General features: G+C 41.7%; 1 protein-coding gene across 7 annotated transcripts in view; it reads right to left on the minus strand.

The window, feature by feature from the left end:
* The window catches only part of SULF1 (sulfatase 1), a 183,656-nt gene that overhangs the window by 86,482 nt on the left and 75,859 nt on the right, over positions 1-21,315 (minus strand). For 6 of the 7 annotated variants that reach the window (XM_044245481.1, XM_044245480.1, XM_044245479.1 and 3 more), the window contains 2 exons: positions 2,824-2,896; positions 2,285-2,516 (listed from right to left, as the gene is read on the minus strand). In XM_044245481.1, coding sequence (XP_044101416.1) covers positions 2,285-2,456 — 172 coding nt within the window. In that variant the 5' untranslated portion in view covers positions 2,457-2,516; positions 2,824-2,896. Of the gene's footprint in view, positions 1-2,284; positions 2,517-2,823; positions 2,897-4,010; positions 4,035-21,315 lie in introns of those variants that run through there. The other variant, XM_044245482.1, reaches the window with a different exon arrangement.

A 21,315-nucleotide genomic window follows, 5' to 3' on the forward strand; every position in this document is an offset into this window, starting at 1 on the left:
CTGGATAAATTAACTAATTATAGGGTGAGACTAAAGGCTGGAATTTTGAAATCTGTTAAAAAATTGTCAAATGAGTCCTTAATTTATTTTAAAGACGAGGACTGTATATTGAAGAGGTAGACTACGACAGATAACTGTATTCACTTCCGAGAATTTTTTTTTACCATTCTCAGGCCCCCGTAGGTCCACTTGGAATCTATTCAGCACTTACTATATTTCCTGCATGGCCCCAGTAAAACACTACCTTGCTTGCAGGCCAGTGGAAGAGACAAGTATGGAAACACATGATGGATTAAGGGCCATACTGGAGACATGTCCAAGGTGGTACAAAGGAAAGTTCCATCTACCCTGCTGGAGGGGAGAATGGTTTTGGTGAAGAAAGACCCCCGAAGGCAAGGCATTTGAATTGGATCATGAATAGGTAGGGTTTCTCCAGGTGGAGAGAGGGGGAAGGGGAAGACAGAGGAGACAGGATGTACAAAGTCATGAAATGTAGGTGAGGGAGATGAAACCACCAGACACCTTCAAGGAAGCATGAGTTATTTCCATGAAGCACTGAGCAAAAGTGGGGGAAAGGAAGAGCCTCATAAAAATAGGCAGCAGCCAGATAGTCCAGAGCTCATCTGCTATGGAGGAGAGTTGCTTAATCCTCTTGCCATTGGGAAACCATGGCGAGTTTTAAGCAGAACAGACCTGATCAGATACTGGCATGATAACTCCAATCATGGAGTGAAGAATAGGCAAGAGGCACCAGGACTACGGGAGACGGGTAGGTCAGGGGACTGACTAATCAGTTAGGGAAGCACTAGAGAAAAGAGAAGGGTCTGGAGATCTTGGCTGTAATGAAAGGGATGGATTTGAGGGCTGTTAAGCAAGGTGAATTCAAATGTGTTCACCTCATTTTACTTGCTCTATAGGTAAATGAAAACTTTAAGTACAAGCCATACTCATACTAAAGTCGTACCGCCTAGGCTTCACCTGGGCATGTTGCCTGAAAATCAATACTCTTCTTTATTTTATTTATTTATTTATTTATTTAAAGATTTTATTTATTTATTTGACAGATGGAGATCACAAGTAGGCAGAGAGGCAGGCAGAGAGAGAGGAGGAAGCAGGCTCCCTGCTGAGCTGAGAGCCCGATGCGGGGCTCGATCCCAGGATCTTGGAATCATGACCTGAGCCAAAGGCAGAGGCTTTAACCCACTGAGCCACCCAGACACCCCAATACTCTTCTTTAAAAAGTGAAGTGAGAGACAGCAGACTCTGCAAAGCAACTTCAACAACCATTACCCGCTGCTGGGTTTTACTGCACGTGCTTCCAGCTTAACCCAAGGGGTTAACTCCGTTGGGATTCCATGACTTGGTATCAAACTGGAAATTGAAGTCCTCCTCCATGGAAACCATGTTCCAATATGGGGGTGGTTTGCTCCTCAACAACCCTGGCCTGCAGAGCTCTGCAAGGAAGCCCAGTTGCTCTGCTAGCACTAAGTCCAAGTTCAGTTCTAGGACTGAAAATGAGTGCTGGTGACAATCTGTAAGGACAGGCTTCTTATGCGTCTTAGGGTCCTATGAAAGGTCATACCTAGATTTATAGACAAGACCATAGAGCTGGGCCATTAAAGAAAGTGAGAAGATAAGAAACGGAATCAGATGGTTCAGCTCTGCTGGAACGGCCAGAATTTGGCAGGCTCTCCAAGTGTTCTGGAATGAACCCACGATAGCTAATTCTTCAGAAAAGCCTCATCTCCAGGGTGGTAGTAGTGAATTACCACCAGAAGACACAAAGAATACTGTTACTTTTAATTACCTAGCAATTATCACAGGCTCTGAACGTATCATTCACTTGAATAATAACAGAAGAGAGTAATAGTATCTGTGTTCACATACACGGCATAGAATTACAGCCATAAGCTCATACTCTTGGAAACAATTTTGCCCAAATATATAAAACACTTCTTGATCAGGAGAACCCAAGGTGCATAATCGAATCCTTGACTTCTATAGTACCCGGGCTTGCTCTTTTCTCTCTCTTCGTTTACTCTAGGACCCTCCCCAGACAGTTTCGTACACTTAAGACCAGAGAAATCATGTTGAAACAAAACCCAAAAGCCTTATAATCGATACAAGTTCATTTTATAAACTCAGGTTGCTGGTTAAGACCCTCCAGTCAAGGACCACCCCCCCGCCCCCCCTCCCAATGTTCACTCAGTGTTACTGATCAGGCGAAAGGTCAGTGCATCATTTGCGCAAAAGAGACTAACAAGTGCAAAACCCAGTGTCTCACCCAGCTCCACGTCTTGATCATCAGTGAGCACAAGAATAATGTTGGGTCGGATGTTTTTTCGCTCCTGCTGTATCCGTCCTCTGAACCTCTGGGATCTGACGCTCGAACAGAGGCTCCCCAGCAGCTCTGTGCCCAGGATAGCCAGAACCAGAGCCCAGCAAGAATACTTCATTGTGTTTGGTCCAATGTCACAAAACCGACAGAATGTCTCAGCTTCCTGGTTTCTGCAGGTCTGGGCAGTCAGAGCAAAAGTGAGAGGGAGAGATGAAAATGACATCCAAACCCCAAACACAGTTGCAGAGAAAGGGCTACAACAAAGTGAGAGCTGGCACGTGAACTGTTAGAGAGAGGGCTGCACATGAGTCAGACGTGGCAAAACCCTCCCAGGCGCTGGGGAGGTTTGTAAGCACTTGAATATTTTGCAAATTCACTTTTGTCCTTTCTTCTCCTTCCAACTTTTCCTATTTCAAAATGCATTGCCAAAACAGAATTTCCAACACAGTGCTCAAATATAAAAGTTTTCTGACAAGAGCTAATACCTTGAATTAGGTATCCTGGTTGAATAATCAATTTCTGTACTCAGAGGTTTTCAGAACTTCTGCAGATAGGGTCCTAGAGGGGGAGAAGAAACAAAGGAGATGTCAGTCAAGGTGGAGATGTTGGTCAAGGGTTTTGGTATAGATTTTGGTGTGAAGTAGTCTCTCAAAACAGCATACACATATACATATATACATACACATATACATATACATACACACATACACACATACATGCACACATATAACACACATATATGCATATATACACATGCACACACATATACACATGTACATATAAATATACACACATGTATACATATACATACACACATATACATATAAACATATATGTGTGTATATATATATATACACACACACAAAATCCATACTCCAAAAGGGAGAAACAGGAGAAAACAATATTCACAGCTGCTAACAAATGACTCAAAATATATCTTCATTTCATAATCAGCTCCTTAAAGTGATGACATGGGTCCCATCCCTGCTCACACTCTGACAGTCCTTGAAACATCCCCAGGAAAACTCAGGCTGGACCAGGAGGTGCCCGCAGCACCTGCGAAACCAGGGGGGGTTTGAGGAGTGTTTGCATCTGGGGAGCGGCTGGCACGAGGCGGGTGTGCTAGGGGCGCGCTGACTCACCTGCATAGACACTGAGTACTTAAGAAGCAGAATCAACTGCAAGGCTGTCATTTGTCATCTGCATTATGTCACTCACTACCCAGGAGAGTTCTTTCTGCTGACAAAGACTTCATAGTAGGTGACTGGGAGGGCAACCTTGCCCAGCCCCCGAAAAGCTCCTAACTGTCCTCCATCAATCACCAGGGGAAGGGGAGCTTCCTCCGGGCGAGGCTTGTCCCTCTGTCCAGCCCGTGTCCTCAGTGTGCCCGCGCCTAAGGGGACCGAGCCCTCCTTCAACTGTCAGCACCAGCCTCGCTATCACAGAGCCCTGGCGCTGCACCACCGGCAGACGGGGTTTGCCGCAGCACATCTAAACCTGCAAAGCAAAATGATTGATTGCTCTGAAGCTGGAGGGTACAGTCTTCCTTCCACATGAAAATAAATAAATAAATCAGATCTGGAGGGGAATGCTGCAAAATCTTTGCAAATCTGCCTAAGATGAGACTTCCGAAAGGGTGGGAAGAATGCCCCTTTCACTTTAGAGCACTAACCTGCTGAAAGCATTTCTCTTCGACCTCTGATAGCAAAAGGCTCATTAAAAAAAAAAAAAAAAAATCTTTCTTTTGGATGTCACAGGGGAATGTCTGCGTGGGAATTTAGGCCGCCCTAAAATTAATTAGATAGTGGCCTGCTTCATCAGCCACTCTGTCCCCACACACCTGAGGGTCTGTATTTGGATTTGCAACAATAAACTGACATCGGATAAACAAGCGTAGCGAATCAAGTGTGAGACTCGCCAGGCAGAAGAAAAGGGACTCCACCGCTCATTTCCATGCCTTAAATTCTGGAGGGTGACGCAGGGCAGCGGGAGAAGAAAGAAGAAAGCCTGTGGACTGTTTACCCCAGTCACACACATTATTTTGTTTTACACAAACACACACACCCCTATTATTTTAAACTTTATGAGCTGTTTTGTAAACAGTTCTAATGCTTTTCACTCTGCAGCCTGTAATTACTTTGAGAGAGAGAGAGGGAGAGGAAGAGTAAGGGAGATGCACTCTGTAGGAAATAGGTTTTAAACAAAAATCTAGTGCTTTCGGAAGGCAGAACATCAAACCCACCACCTCCCATGGATCTTGTGGCTCTGAGAAAGTCAATGCACAAGGATGGTTTTTTTTTTTGTTTGTTTTGTTTTGTTTTTTGTTTTGTTTTGTTTTTAAGAACTCAGGGTTATTTCAGTGATTGCTGTACGTGGTGAACACTGAAAGCCAGCAATTGTTCTGCACTGACTGGTTTCTGTGCATTTGTTTCAAATCGTGAGAAAACTGATAGGAGCAAGAAAGACAGGAGAAGGAAAGAAGGAAGTCAAACAATGGCTGTCTCCCGCAAAACAGCATCAGGCTAAACAGTGACGTGTAGAAATTTCTTAGAAGCTCGGTCCTCTAAGTAGCAAGAGTCTGCTCCCCTCTCAAAGCCTGCAAGGGTGAGTGAAGAGAGAGCGAGCAGGCGTGTCTTGGATTCTTGGATCCGCTCTAGTCCTAACCCAGCCTCTGCTGACGGTAGCGACCCGGAAAGCTCAGGCAGACTCCTGGCGTCGTGCAAACAGTAGCACTGGGAGCTGAAATAATCAGCCCCACACGAAACTGAAAAGTCTTCACAATTAAGATGCTGAGAACATTCCCTGGAACCCGACCAACTTTACTGCTTATTCTTTTCTTTATCTTATTTACTTTGTCTCTTCCTTTAGGAAAAAGAAAATTAGCCTTAATGGTACCTTGAGTAAACGACACTGAACTACATTGAAAAGGGTTTCCTAATGAAGAAAGGGGAGAGCCAAGTGGATACTTTTCTTTTTTTCCTATGTGACCTTCCTTGGAGAGTTAAAGGTGCATAAGAAGCCTACAGATTTTGCTTTTTGTTCGTTTGTTTTTGCCATAGTTTATTATCAATTCAGGAAGTACATATGTAAACGAGGAGAAATTAAGTAGTGCAGAAACCTGAACTTTCAGACAGGTCTGACCAGCAGCAACATGCTATCTTTACCTCATCTCCCTTCACTAAAACACAAAACACACCACTCTGGAAAACCTGCCCGCAGACAATTCCTTATTCAAAAAAATGACCTTTTAAAACCTGTCATCCTCTCACTGCCTGGTTTCCAGCTCCAGAAGGAAAAGAAGTAAAGAAGAAGAAAAAAATTGACAAACAAATACAGAACTTGACTAAGGAGACAAGGATGCAATGTTTAAATCAGATACTTTGTGCCGGACAACAAGTGTTCTTAGAGACTAACAATTTGTCCTGAGAAAGAGCAGAAAATGGGAGAAACGGTAAAGGGGGTTTTTCTCACACGCGGCAAGTGAGCTCGAGGAACGGAGTTGTATTCATGAATCAGGACCACAATACAAGTCGCCTTCTCTTCAAGCCCTAAAATGAAAACACCCATGGTAGCTATAGCCAGTTGATGTGGAAAGTTTGTAGGGCTTTGTTTAGGGCAGTCATGCCAAACTATAAATGTGACATTAAAAGTTTCAAGTCACATATAAAAGGAAAAAAAAAAAATACAGACCAGGGAGACTTCAAGCCAACGGGATGGAAAAGTCTAGCTCACACATGCTCAGTGAGCAACACTCCACAAGAAATCAAGACCCTTGTTGCCTTGGCAGCTAGATGCTTTGTTGACTGCAGTGGTTCTCAAAGTGTCCCCTAGGACTTTGGGGGAGTCCCTGAGATTCTTTCTAGGGAGAGTCCACAAGATCAACACTGTTTTGATAAGAATACTGACACATTCGCTTTTTTCACTTTGTGGATTGGTGGGTAAAATCAATTTTGTCTGAATAAAGGGAGCGTCACATACAGTTAAAGAAAAAAAAAAGCCAGTTTCTTTCAAGGTGTAACCATAAAATGACTAATTGTATTAAATCCTGACCCTTGAACACACATCTTTTCTTTTTAATTTTGTTTTATGAGCCAGGAGGTACATGTGGAGCTCTTTGTTGCCTCTGGAGGTGTGAGGATAGTCGAGGAACAGCACTTGTGTGATTGAGTGACAGGTTCCTTGGGACACTGCCTTTGGCTCATGGAACACTATTTGTACTTGAACGGATTACTTGGACTTGGGTATTTGGCAGACATTTCTTAAGGAATAAATGAAATGAGACTGTCATTTCAAGGGAAACAGCTGACAATATTTGTTGTATTTGTTGCCAATGATAGAAATCTAGCTTCCAAGCTAAACTCAGAATTTTGGAAAACTTGGATCTGCTGCCATGAACTTGACAGCTTCTCAATATGTAAAGCCTTTCAATGACATTGACGTTGATATTAACAAATGTTGTTTTTTTGGTATTAAAAAATGAAATGTGTCAAATTTAGCATGTTTGCATAATTCAGTGAACCAATATTTCTCAAATGACCAAGTAAAATGCTACAGAATCACACATCAGCAAAAAAGTTTCAAAGTGCAAGATGACCATTGGATTTTAATGTAACAGAGTAGGAAAGCTTATTGATGGGGTTTCAGATTACTTATGACAACTAATCTTTAAGAAGTCACCACTTGTCAAGTTTTGGCATAGTATCAAAGGAGATCTACAAGTGTCTGAAAAAGTCATTAAAATACTTTTCCTTTTCCAACTACTTATCCATGTGAGGTTGTGTTTTATTACTTTATTTCAACCAAAACAATATATTTCAACAGATGAAATCCAGAAGTAGATATAAGAATCCAGCTCTCTTCTCTTCAGATAAATATGTGTAAAAATGTAAAATAGTGTTGAGGCGCCTGGGTGGCTCAGTCAGTTAAGCGTCTGCCTTCGGCTCAGGTCATGATCCCGGGTCCTGGGACTGAGCCCCACATAAGAAGGCTCCCTTCTCACCGGGAAGCCTGCTTCTCTCTCTCCCACTCCCCCTGCTTGTGCTCCTGCTCTCACCATCTCTCTTTCTCTGTCAAATAAATAAATAAAATCTTAAAAAAAAGATTTTATTTATTTCAGAGAGAGAATACAAATGGGGAGAAAGGCAGAAGGACAAGCAGATGCCCCGCTGAGCAGGGAGCCCCAAGCAGGACTCAGTCCCAGCAGCCTAATACCATGACCTGAGCTGAAGTCAGATGCTTGACCATTTGAGCTACCCAGGCTCCCTGCTCTGTTGTAATTTCTAATTATCAGTAGATATAAGCTACATTAAAAAAAGCTCTTGAGGGGGCGCCTGGGTGGCTCAGTGGGTTAAGCAGCTGCCTTCGGCTCAGGTCGTGATCTCAGGGTCCTGGGATCGAGTCCTGCATCGGGCTCTCTGCTCAGCGGGGAGCCTGCTTCCTCCTCTCTCTCTCTGCCTGCCTCTCTGCCTGCTTGTGATCTCTCTCTGTCAAATAAATAAATAAAATCTTTAAAAAAAAAAAAAAAAAGCTCTTGAGGATCTTCAATAAATTTTAATAATATAAAAGGATCTTGAGCCCCAAAGCTTTGAGAATTGCTGACCTAGCATATACCCAGCACCATAGTTAAGCCCAGATTTTTACTTCTAAGGCTGCAGATCTGGCCCCATTCACAAACGTATTCACTGTTTTGTCCCTTAAAGCCCTGAAACTGTCCCAAGTTCTAAATGCCTAGTATACAAAGAGGTTGTTGATGAGTGATGACACCTTGTGATTTGTTGGTTTGTTTGCTTTTTAATCTGAGGATGACATAGAATTTTACAAATGCATGCCCATGCTACAAAGTATGTTAGAGGCAGGATCAGAACAACCCACTTAGCACAGAAATAAACCTCTCAGGGATGGGGCAAAGCAATTATTTCTAGTACAAAGCAATGCCACCCCATAGTTAAGGCAGAGAAAAAAAAAGGGACACCATAAGCAATCAAATCAGTAGGAGAGATTAGGCCAGTATTATACAATTCTTCAAAGCTGAATTTAGCCAGAACACACTTAGTTTATCCAAGGAGTGAAGTAAAATAGGATTATACCAGCGAGAAGCTGGTATCAACATCCGGCCCCCTTTGCCAACGGCCAGTCTACACACTCACATTTCTAAGGGTCTACGGAAACCAAGAAGGAGCTAATTTCTTCTTTTAAAAACCCCATAGCTGGCAAAGTTCATCTACCATTAATCCCCAGAAAGCATATTTCCTGATCTAATTTATTACAACTCCAAGCAAAGGTGATAGACAACAGTCTCCTTCTGGTGCAGTAACATTTTTTACCCCGTAATAATAAATCTCTTCCAACAACTAGAGACAGCTGAAAGCATTCATCTCTGACCTGGAGCACCTTTGGGGAAATACCGGGCTGAATGAAGAACTCCTCCTCCAACAATATTTGCTTTCCTTCCCTTTCTCCCTTACTACTATTTCTCCTGCCAACACATGAATCCTGAAATTGAAAGGAATCTTGAAAATTCATCTATTCACCAAACTGTTATCATTGGTTGTCCCGGGGTATGGTGAGGGAGAGGAACAGATTTTGTTTTTCATTCATTCGTATCTATATTGAATGTTTTTCCTCCCAATGGCCTGTTGCATTATAAAGATAGAGATAAATAAATGCAGGATTTCTACATATGCCCTCTGTCTTCTCAGGGAGGAAGAGGATAGATAGGAGGAGCAGTGGTAAGCACGAAGTGAGAGGCGATAACAAGAAATGTACTGTGGAGACTCAGCCCCACAGAGATAGGAACTAAAATCACACAAAAGTGATTTTTACACCAAGGGCATTTTTAGAATGCCAGAAGTCCAAGACCAAGATTTGTCCAGCTTCTTTCAAGTAGCAAAACAAAGGAAAACAAAGTGGCCTAAAAATTATGAAAAGAACCAAAGGGATCTGATATATATATATATTTTTAAGATTATTTATTTATTTGACACAGAGAGAGAGAGAGAGAGATCACAAGTAGGCAGAAGGCGGGCAGAGAGAGCGGCAAGCAGGCTTCCTGCTGAGCAGAGAGCCTGATGTGGGGCTTGATCCCAGGACCCTGAGATCATGACTTGAGCCGAAGGCAGAGGCCAGGCCACTGAAGCCACCCAGGCGCCCCAAGGATCTGATGTTCTTGAAGCAGACACTGCAAAGTGTCTGAAGGGTCTAATAATGGTCACTAGTTGCTTGGTGGGGGGGGGGGCAGTGAGAACAGTGGACCAAGAGAGGCAGGGAAAAAAAAAAAAAACCATCTTGGAGAATCTTGCAATAAAGTTTTTCAAGGCTCCAACATGGAAGTGACCCGGATCGTATCTAACATTTCATTGGCTGTCATTGTCACACAACTCCGTCCAGTTGCAAGAGGGCTGAAAATCTGGGGGAGCAGAGGAAGTGTTTGCTGAGCACTACTGTCTATGCCACAAGCGTCAGGTTTCATCAGCACCTTATTTATTTACTTTGTTTTCTCTCTCCAGACACACACACAGGTGTGTACACACGAGTACTGAAAATATGTATGTAAATACATTTGGACATGTATTTCAATTAATGAAGAAACATAGGCTGGGTAACTTAAAGTTCAACCATTCCTAGGTGCTAGAAATGTACTTTTAACAGATTTATAGATTCCTGGGTGGAACATCTTTCATGTTAGTTTCTTTCTCTGATGTACAGAATCTGCTACAATACGAATTTAAAGTTCCACAATTCTTGTAATACATTTAGTTGAAGAAAATATTTATTTATTTGTCAGAAGGAGAGAGAGAGAGCACACAAGCAGGGGGAGCAGAAGACAGAAGGAGAAGCAGGCTCCCCTCTGAGCAAGGAGCCTGATGCAGGACTCGATTGACTGAGCCACCCAGGTGTCCCCCCCAAAATATATATTTTAAAGATATTATTTACTTGTTTATTTGACAGAGGGAGCACAAGCAGGGGATGGGGAGAGGGAGAAACAGGCTTCCTGCTGAGCAGGGAGCCCAGTGTGGGGCTTGATCCCAGGACCCCAGGATCATGACCTGAGCTGAAGGCAGACGCTTAAGAGACTGAGCCACCCAAGTGCCCTTGAAGAAAATACTTTTTAAAAAATAAATTACATGCTATATTTATATTCAAAAGTGTTTCTTCAAATATTTTCTTGTAGTTAAAATCTATGTGAGGAGGGATGCCTGGGTGGCTCAGTCGATGAAATGTCTGCCTTTGGTTCAGGTCATGATTCCAGGGTCCTGGGATCAAGTCCTGCATTGGGGTCCTCCTTACCTACTTAGCCTGCTTCTCCCTCTGCCTGCTGCTCCCTCTGCTTGTGTGCTCTCTCTCTGACAAATAAATAAGTAAAATCTTTAAAAAAATCTGTGCAAGGGGCGCCTGTGTGGCTCAGTGACTTAAAGCCTCTGCCTTCAGCTCAGGTCATGGTCTTGGGGTCCTGGGATCAAGCCCCATATCAGGCTCTCTGCTCAACAGGGAGCCTGCTTCCTCCTCTCTCTCTGTCTGCCTCTCTACTTGTAATCTCTATCAAATAAATAAATAAAATCTTAAAAAAAAAATCTGTGTGAGGAAAGAGGAACACCTGACTTTACAATATTAATTAAGCCATCAAAAGAGTTCCACTGGCCTACTTTCTATGCCATCAAGATCACCACCAATATAATGCTCATTAACATTTTCTAAGAGTTTCACTACAGCAGATTAGAGTTACAAGTTCCTTCTGAGGGATTCTGCTGGCCTCACACAGAGTGATGACCAAGAAAGGGAGTCTGCGAAACAGAGTGTGAAAGATGAATGTGCATTTCAAAACAATGCTAGTTCCTAAAGACTTAGGGGCAAATATGGAGAGTGACTCTCCCTCCCCCTCAGTCCTCTTCCCCCATGCACCAAATATATTACTTACAGGACAACCTCTTAAAAACCAGACATTCATATTTAAGTCAACTCCTTTGCTCAGAGACATTTTCAAGGAATTTATAAATTCACATTAGTTCATGTATTGATATTTCAAAAGCTCCTTCACAATTTGTACTGGGAAATACTATTTTGAGATTTCTTTGTATTACTGGCTAAAGATACAATTCCAAGTCCTTTTTTTTTCATTAACAAATATATTTTAATCTGCAAAATATCTTCTTTTGTACATTTTATTTATTTATTTTTCTTTTTTTCTAAAAATTTTATTTTATTTTTTTTCAGTGTTCCAAAATTCATTGTTAATGCACCACACCCAGTGCTCCATGCAGTATGTGCCCTCCCTAATACCCACTACCAGGCTCACCCAGCGCCCCCAGCCCCCTCCCTTCCAAAATCCTCCGTTTGTTTCTCAGACTCCACAGTCTTTCATGGTTCGTCTCCCCCCCGATTTCCCCCAACTCACTTCTCTTCTCCATCTCCCCGTGCCCTCCATGTTATTCCTTATTCCAAGTTTTTTTAATGACAAAATCATCTTCAACAAGTGCTTTATATGTACCTAAATCTTTATGTGAGCCTTAGATTGTCCTTTAGTTGTACACTTAACTTCGGAACACTAACAACCACAGCTATGTATTTATCAAGTAAAAAGAGAAACTGCACTTAAGTTTCAGGTGAAACTCAGGCCTGCGATCGTGGAAAATACTATTACAGGGGAACACACTGAGTAACTAATAGGCCTATCTTGGAAAATTAATTTAGTAACCTTAGCCATAATGCATGCATAAAGCATATAATGAATGCACATTGTCTGCCCTTGTTGACATCCATCAGATACATGGCATTCTTGTCCACTCAGATTCATCTACCTACCCTCAACTCATTATCTGGACCTAGAGATATTTATCAAGGTCTTCAGATTGATCAGCACGTGAAGAGACACAGCGGGAGAACTGTAAGACCATAAATTCACTAACATTTACTGATTCAAATGATGCTGCTTGCACCAAAAGCCCTGTAGGAAAGTGAAACTTAAAATAGGCCTTCTGTCTTAGTTTATTGTCTGGACAGAAGCTGAGAAAAATCGTAGCTAATAAAAACCCACGTTTGGCTCTCTTGTTACACAAGAGTAAACTTTATGATGTTTTTAAGCTGAAGAATTTCTAGAATGAAAATTTTGAGTCATATTATCACCTGAAACTATTATTTGTCATATTTGTAAGGTAATTGTCCTGCTAAGGCCGAAATTAAGATCTCTGTCTGTGGATGTTTGGGGCAAATTTATGTTATTTTCACTAGAGGTTCTCTATAAGTAGATGTTTACAGTTGGACAAGTCCTAGATTTCATCTAAATCATAAACACTCGATGGAGTGCCGCGTCCAGAATTTACTTTCTCACTTACTAGTCTACTTTGTTTTAAACCTTCATTTCTCAGCACACACAAGAACAGTACTTGTCACACAAAGAAGCTGATATAATTAAACCAGATGATGTGCCCCACAAGTAAAATCGGCCATTCATGAAAGCTGGTCACCAGAGGCCATTTCAAACAATGCATATTTCAGAGTAATCTAAAGTAATCCCTTCTCTCTACTGATTGGGTTTCCACGAAGTCTTAAGCACATGTGTGCTGCGAAAAGGAGGCTTATTAAAACCTGATGTGATATTAGAGATTATAATGCAACAGGGTTGGGTTGATTTTCATATCTGAGTCTTCAAAAAGAAAGCAATTTTCAATGATATGTGTAAGCTTACTCAAAACATTCTGCACGCAAAGGTAGATGGCGTTTACTTATTAATTAAGAGGAAAAATAAAGAATGGTCCCTGCTAACTGAATGGGGTTTATATTTATATATAAAATTGGCATATGCAAGTGGAGGAGAATATAGAAATTAAGAAACAGGACAGAGGAGCAGAGGGGAAGGGAAGGAAAAATAAAACAAGGTGAAATCAAAGTGGGAACCAAACCAAAAGAGACTCTTAATCATAGGAAAAGAACTGAGGGTTGTTGGAGGGGAGGGGGTCATGGGGTCACTGGGAGATGGGCATTAAGGGCACGTGATGTGATGAACAGTGGGTGTTATACACAACTGATGAATCACTGAATTCTAATTCTGAAACTAATAATATACTATATGTTACTTAATTGCATGTAAATAAAATAACATAAAATTTAAAATGAAAGTGGAAGAGAAACTAGAAAATAGTTTTCACTGATGGACAGATATAGGTAAAGCACAGAAAATGTTTGTAACTATGCATAGTGAGGAGCTTGGATTATTTAGAAAATTTTTTGCAAAGTTGTGAATCTCTAGTACATCATTCTTCTGGCTCACCATGGTGAAACATGATCAAAATGGGTCCTAGAACAGCATTAGACAACTTAAAAATATTAGCGATCGTTGTTTGTAGAACGTTAAAATTACTGAGTAAGTGCCCATGGTTTACCAAAACCTCCAGAACTCAAGGCTCTCTGGGGATTTTACTTGTTTTTCCCTGATCTATTTTTTATTTTCTAATTGTGCAGTTGACTCTTGGACAACATGGGTATGAACCTCATGGGTCCACTTATACATGGATTTTTAAAAAATAAATACAGCACCATAAATGTATTTTCTTTTCCTTATGATTTTTTTAATACCATTTTCTTTTCTCTAGCCTACTTTACTGCAAGAATACAGTGTATAATACATATAACCTAAAACATATGTGTTAATCGACTACATTATCAGTAAGACTTCTGGTCAACAGTAGGCTATTAGTAGTTAAGCTTTTGAGGAGTCAAAAGTTATACTCAGATTTTTGACTATGTAGGAGGACATCGGCTCCAACTCGTGTGTTGTTCAAGGGTCAACTGCATTTAGTTTCAATCAAGGATGAAAATATAAAGGATTGAATTTTTTTTTTTTAAGATTTTACTTATGTATTTGAGAGGGAGAGAATGAGAGAGAGAGAGAGAGAGAGAGAGAACAAGTATGAGAGGGGGAAGGTCAGAGGGAGAAGTAGAGTGTGTGCTGAGCAGGGAGCCTCATGTGGGACTCGATCCCAGGACTCCAGGATCATGACCTGAGCCAAAGGCAGTTGCCCAACCAACTGAGCCATTTCAGGATCTTCTGCATTCAGCTCTAGATCTTTGCAAAGGACATAAAAGAAAACATGTAAATGATCATGAACTGGTTTATGAAATTAGCAAAACCCAGAACCCTGACACACAGAAAATGTGCTATTCCTCATTGGAACACTGCTTCACACACCTGATTGTATATGAGAGAGAGGTCAGCAGCAGTGCTAAACGGAGTTAATGTGCAGGACAAAATCTAGAGAATACATAAAAATCTCTTAGTTTGAGGGTTATAGACTGAATGTTTGTGTACTCCCTTCAAATTCATACGTTGAAATCCTAGACCCTAATGTGGTGATATCAGGAGGTGGGGCCTTTGGGAATTATTTAGGTCATGAGAGAACCCTCACATGGGCTTGGTATCCTCATAAAAGGGATCCCAGAGAGTTCTCCCACCCACTTCCATGTGAGGACAGAGAAGATGACTATCTGTAAACCAGAATGCAGGCTATCACCAGACACCAAATCTGCCAAGCTCCCTGATCATGAACTTTTAGCTTCCAGAATTGTGAAAAATAAATGTTTGTCATTTAAACCCCCCAGAGTATGTTATTTTTGTTAAAGCAGCTCAGATGGACTAAGGCAAAGAGATCTTAAAGCTTACCTAGATTAACTTCTAACTAATGAATAACCTCCCCCCCGAGCATCAATGAAAACATGCCCATCTGGGTAACACAGAACTCACTAGGCCATCTGTGTGGTTTAGGGCAGCTTCTAAGCTTAGAAAATTCTCCCTTTTATTGAACAAAATCCTGTCCTCCTCTCTTCTAAATGTTTATTTACGTTCCAATCTACTGAGCCACACAAAATAATTCTATATACTTCTCTATAACAAATGTTTTAATATTTGAAGTTTGTTTCCATCTGACTTCCAAATCTTCTCCTCTTAATAAAACACATTTCTGTAGTGGAGAGAGATGGGAGAGCCGTGGAAGGGGTCATTTTTGAATTTGGCCATTTCTTGGCTAAGAACTGGATCAAGAGATCTTATACAGTTGTAGCTGTACAAATAAGAAGCCAGCATACTCAATGGCTTTCTGGATCAAAGGAATTTTGACTGCCAGACTACTAATCAATGCTTTCCAAATTCACTAAGGAAAATTTCCTTAGTACTACTACTTTTGTGCTTGGACTAAATTCAACTCGGAAATCTTCCAAAATTTACATAATCAACTTGTTAATCAGTTTTATTGGGGAAAGTCAGACAAGAAAGATGAAGATCCAGGCTAAGAGTTATAATCCAAGTGCTGGATTTTTTTCATCCCTTGAAAATTTAGTCATTGATTTCTCTCTAGATTTTGATGAAGCATTCCTTCTCAGAAACATTTTCCTTAGGGGAACTCTCTTACATTGTTGGTGGGAATGCAAACTGGTGCAACCACTCTGGAAAACAGTATACAGAGGGTCCTCAAAAAGTTGAAAATAGAACTACTCAACAATCCAGCAATTGCACTATTAGGTATTTACCCAAAGGATACGGAAATATAGATTCAAAAGGGTACACGCACTCTGATGCTTATAGCAGCATTATTAACAATCACCAAACTATGGAAAGAGTCCTAGTGTCCATCAACTGGTGAATGGATAAAGAAGACAGGGTATATGTATATACAATAGAATATTACTCAGCCATTGAAAAGAATGAAATCTTGCCATTTGCAACAACATGGATGGAGCTAGAGTGTATTAGACTAAGCAAAATAAACCAGTCAGAGAAAGACAAATATTGTATGATTTCACTCTATGTGGAATTTAGGAAACAAACCAGATGAACATATGGAAAGGGAGAAAAAAGAGAGACGGAAGCAAATGTATAGACTCTTAATAATAGAGAACAAATTGAGGGTTGATGGAGGGAGGTGGGTCGGGATGGGCTAAATGGGTCATGGGGATTAAGGAGGGTATGTTATGATGAGCACTGGGTGTTATATGTACGTGATGAACCACTAACTTCTACTTCTGAAACCAACATTACACCATATGTTAACTAACTAGAATCTAAATAAAAATTTGAAAGAAAAAAAAACAAACAAGAAACATCTTTTTTACCACACTTGGTTCCCAATTTCAGAACAGCTGGGTACTTTCAAAAAGTCATGCAAGAGAAGAACCATTATTCTACCATCACACAAAGGCCCCAAGCTCAAGTAGTTAAATCACAAGGTAGAGCAGGGGTTCATAATAATCACCTGAAGGGCTTGCTAATTGCTCCAGCATTCCCAATTCAGGGATGGGGTCTACAAAATTGCATGTTTGGGAAGCTTCTAGTGATGCTGATATGGATAGTACTGGTCCAGGGTAAAGCAATCAACCCCATTACAACTAGCAACAAGAGAGGTGCACGGAGCCAAGTCTGGGGAAGGTCTTTCAAGTCCTCTCCAGGTTTTGCATTGACTAAGGCAGCTGAGCATTCACCAGCCAGGGCTACCGATATTGCCAATTATTTCATAGTTGATAGGACTCTTCAAAAAAAAACAATTAATTAATTAATTAATTAATTATAGATGGGAATAAAGAGGGAGGAGAATTGGAAGGGAGAGGGGGAGAATCTCAAGCAGACTCCACACCAGAGCAGAGCCCAACTCAGGGCTCAATCCCATGACCTGAGCTGAAACCCAGAGCTGGACACTCTACCAACCAAGCCATCCAGGCTCTGCACCGCCCCCCCACCCCCACAGACTATAAGACTCTTTTGTAAGATCACCTTTTGTGGAGTTTTGGAGAAGGCAAATGTTCTACACATTCAGACTTCAGTAGGCGTGGACAACAGAAAGAGTTTTCCACTGGAGAGAATGAAACTTCCCTCAGCAAATTATTAGAAGTGGCTTTCGAATGACCCTCTGACGTCCCTTTTTATACATTCCCATTCAACTGAAGAAGGTAGGTCCCAAAAATCCTTGGCATATGGGAACTACTGGAGTTTGACAGTGACACGGCACAATGTTGAAGTTTGTTATGTTTACTAAGCAATTGTCACATACCAAGATAGGCTTACGACCACTCCATTTTATTTTAGATCTTTACATAGTTATTACTAGCTATTAAGGAGGCAGAGAGAGTTATTTGCTTTTGTTTTAATGAACCTCCCCCCACCCCCAACTCCGTTTTCCAATTCTGTCCAGCTCTTTGCCAACAGGCAGTCTGGGCCTCTCACCCCATCTATCTCCTCTTTTTTGAGGCACTGGCCGACAGGTTGAGATGCAGCAAAGTAATGAACTCTGAATTACACCATGACCCCAAAGTAGACCCACCCACTGTAATGTGCACAGCACATCAGGTGTTCTGGGGACCCTAAGCTGAATTCTCCTCCCGACAAAAGGGAATTGGGAAGATAGGACAGAACTAACCAGGAGAGCAGGGCCAAGGGCAAGGGAGCAAACTTCCAAAAAACACTGAGTGTCTTCGTTCTCACAGCAGCACTTCTCAAGGAGATTCAGAAGGAAACTCAGAAGGATTCTAGTCCCAGCTGAGAAGGGGCAATAATTTTGGAGTTTGAGTCTTCCAACTGTCTGACTTCAGGAAGAATATTCCATCCCTACACGCAGAGCTGTGGGGAGCAGAGCATGACTGAGAAGCGGTGCATCTTGAATCAGGGGCCTTTTCTCCTTCTTCCCTTCTCCCCTCACCCCTTCATGTGATTATCTACTGCTGCTTCATTCCTCAAACACTACTGACCCATGATCCCCCATGCCCAGCCCTTGACCATTTCTTCACTTTCTTCTTTCCTTTTGCCTCCCAAGTCTCCAAATTTCTTCCATTTCCTGCTGGTGGATCAGTCTTTCCCTTTTATCAAGAAGTAACAATTTTCACTAATATCGGTGGAACAGTGACCATGTATTAGACCTTTCATAGTCCTTGCTTCATTTTATCCCCACCACATCTCTATGAAGTAGGTAGAACTCCTACTCATTATAATATAACATAATATAACATAACATATTATCTTATATATATATTATGTTATATTATGTTGATTTTTATATTATTATTTTTTTAATAAGGAAACTGAGATTCAGGCTAGTTAAGGAATCTCTCCAAGGTGGCTCAGTGAGGGACAGAAATGGAGCTACCCCACACCAGTCTTGTTAACTGTTCTGTGTGTGGATTTTTTTTTTTTTTCTGAAATGTCTTTTCACTTTAAAAGATCTTGTACACTTGAAGAATTTTGAACTGGTGAAATTAACGGGGAGACTTTTTTGGGGCCAAAAAATGGGTCTGTTTCCAAGCACCTGAAGAATTTTGAACTGGTGAAATTAACGGGGAGACTTTTTTGGGGCAAAAAAATGCTCGAGTTTCCAGGCACCTGCCACTGAGACTTACAGTATCTATCCCAGGAGAACACAACAGGGCATCAGCATTGCGGCCACATACTATGTACAGGGCCCCTTTCCCCTTACAAACAGAAGGGGACCCCTCAGCGCTCAGTAAAACAAAGAGCCGTTGCTGGGTGAGACAGTGGACTGGCGTGGCTGAACATGAATATTCAGGACCACAAGTCACAACTCCGTGAATTCGAGGGTCTCCTCTATTTGTATTTAGTATTGTGTAGTTGTGAGACAACTTGCAATGATTAATTAATCCTGGGTGCTGAGGCAGAAGGTGAAATAATTTGTGCACAGTCACGCCGTTGGTCATTCTCAGGCGGTGCGTGAGTCTTGGAGTGCTACGTTTTCCAGAGACAGAAAGAAGATCGGACTTGACTTTCTGCTTTTGTGCCTGTGATCCAAGAGATCCACACCCCATCCCACCCCTCCATCCCTGAAATTTTCTAAAAGGAAGGGCAGGTGGCTGCCAGCTGTCCTTAATCCACACCCTCATGACATCATCCTCAATGTCTCCCGTCGCTGGAAATTCCACCCACTGAGATCCCACACCCCCAGCGAGCCTTGTGCCCCAGCCCCAAGGAGGCCACAGGAGCCCTTCCTGAGGCCCGGCTTTGTGGCTCGCTGGGTGGAGGAAGCACAATCTGGTTCATATACTGCTCGCGGCTGCTGGTGACTGTTTCCTCTAGTGTAATTTTGATTGAGACTGCTCACAGTAATACCTCAATTATCTATCACAGTGGGGGTAGGGCGGGTCTCCAAATACGTGAATGTTCATGATACCTTACTTTAACTATTTCGAGGCAGAAACTTAAAACAACCATTCTAAGGCATACTGTCTTTGCCAGAAGAACTCTTAAAACTCAGCGGCTTATCATGGAAGACAGGATATTTCTCCCCATGTTAGTTACATGGAGACTGCAGAAGGTAGTGGCTCAGCCCTGCTCCTCGGTGTGGCTCTCTGAGTTTTCTTTTCAGGAGCAGCTTCTGGGTGAGACGCACCATTCTCAGGACCCACACCAGGAGCCGGAGAGCTGGTAGAAATTTGGAATGCCTCTCAAAGCATCTGCTCGGACGTGGCGTCCGCACACCTGCTTATACGCCCTTGGCCAATGCAAGCCACATGAGGGTGCCCAGGCTGGGTGGGGACATGTTCTGCTCTCTGGACAAGTCCCACGCCGTGGGCAGGGACGTTGAACTTTTGTCACTTCTCTGGTGGGGGATGGGTGGCGATAATTGGGGATTATGAGTTAATCTACCTCATACACTTTCAAAAATTAATTATATTTTCTAGCCTTCAAAGAATACTGGGAATGAGAGCACTCTTTTGTTTTGTTTTTATGGCTCTGGGTCATCGGCGTTAACAATTCAGACTTTCCCTAAGGGATATGAGGATGTGAAAAGCTGTTTGACCAATACCTAAATGACATAGGACTGATACTGCTTGGTATTCCTTATGGATGCTTTTCACAGTATGGCTTTTGCCTCCTTTGCACATATCACTTCTAGTTACTGACTGTATCTGCCTCTCGTAACTCCACTTTCTTTCCTCTCATCTGCCAGAAAGATGGCTTGTTGGACCTTGTTCGATCTGCATTTAAAGTAAGAGTAAAGTACATGGGCGTCTCTTTCAAGGGCAGTATATTGGATTTCATGCATTGACACTGTGACAAATGTTTGGATGTAGGTTCTTCATGGGGTTATTAGATTCCTCTTTGTTTTTGTCTGTTTGGTTGAGGGTGTGGGATAAATGAAGTTAGGGAAGAACGGACTTTGGATAAAGTTCCACAGGAGAATCCCGGCTTTGCCATTTTCCATATTTAACAAGAATTCTTTTCTAGATAGTTTGCTAAGCATTACAACTACCTGCCACTTCTTGATCAATTCCATTTCATTTTACTCTTTAAAAAGATTTATTTATTTATTTGAGAGAAAGAGAGAGAGAAAGCATGAGCATGAGTGGGGGAGAGGCAGAGGGAGAGAATATCAAGCAGACTCCGTGTTGAGTGAGGAGCCCGATGTGGGGCTCAATCCCATAACCTATGAGATCACAACCTGAGCCGAAACCAAGTGTTGGAAGCTCAACCAACCCAGCCACGCAGGCCCACCCATCATTTATTTTAATTGCATCCACATTGAAATCTTTTGTAGAGCTGTTGATTAAGAGACTTAGTTACACCCTACTGGAGATAATGGATGAATGAGAAAAGAGCCCTATCAAATGGATAGTTCCGTACAATGCTAGGTATAATTCTGTTCCAGAATGTGGGCACCTGTCCTCTTTCTAAAGGTAGAAAAGACAGGTAGGAAAGAACACTTCAAAAGGTTCCAAGACTCCTTAGAATGTGCATGCTATTCACTTTGGGTTTACGCTACCTTGAACATCACAGTGGAGTCTGACGATCATCTTTTTGGATGAAAACAAACCCTTAAAAACCATTTTTTGACCATCAATATAGGTGAAAGTCAAATGTTTCCAAGCTGGTTAGCAGATAAATATCTGTCAGCTAAAGGCAGTTATTCTCTGAAAGCCTGACCTTATGTTGATAATAATTGAACTGGGAATAAGATTTTTCATATGTTTAGGTGTTTTTTTATATCTCAGAT

The sequence above is a fragment of the Neovison vison genome, chromosome 4, assembly GCF_020171115.1.
Source record: "Neovison vison isolate M4711 chromosome 4, ASM_NN_V1, whole genome shotgun sequence".
Lineage (NCBI taxonomy): Eukaryota > Metazoa > Chordata > Mammalia > Carnivora > Mustelidae > Neogale > Neogale vison.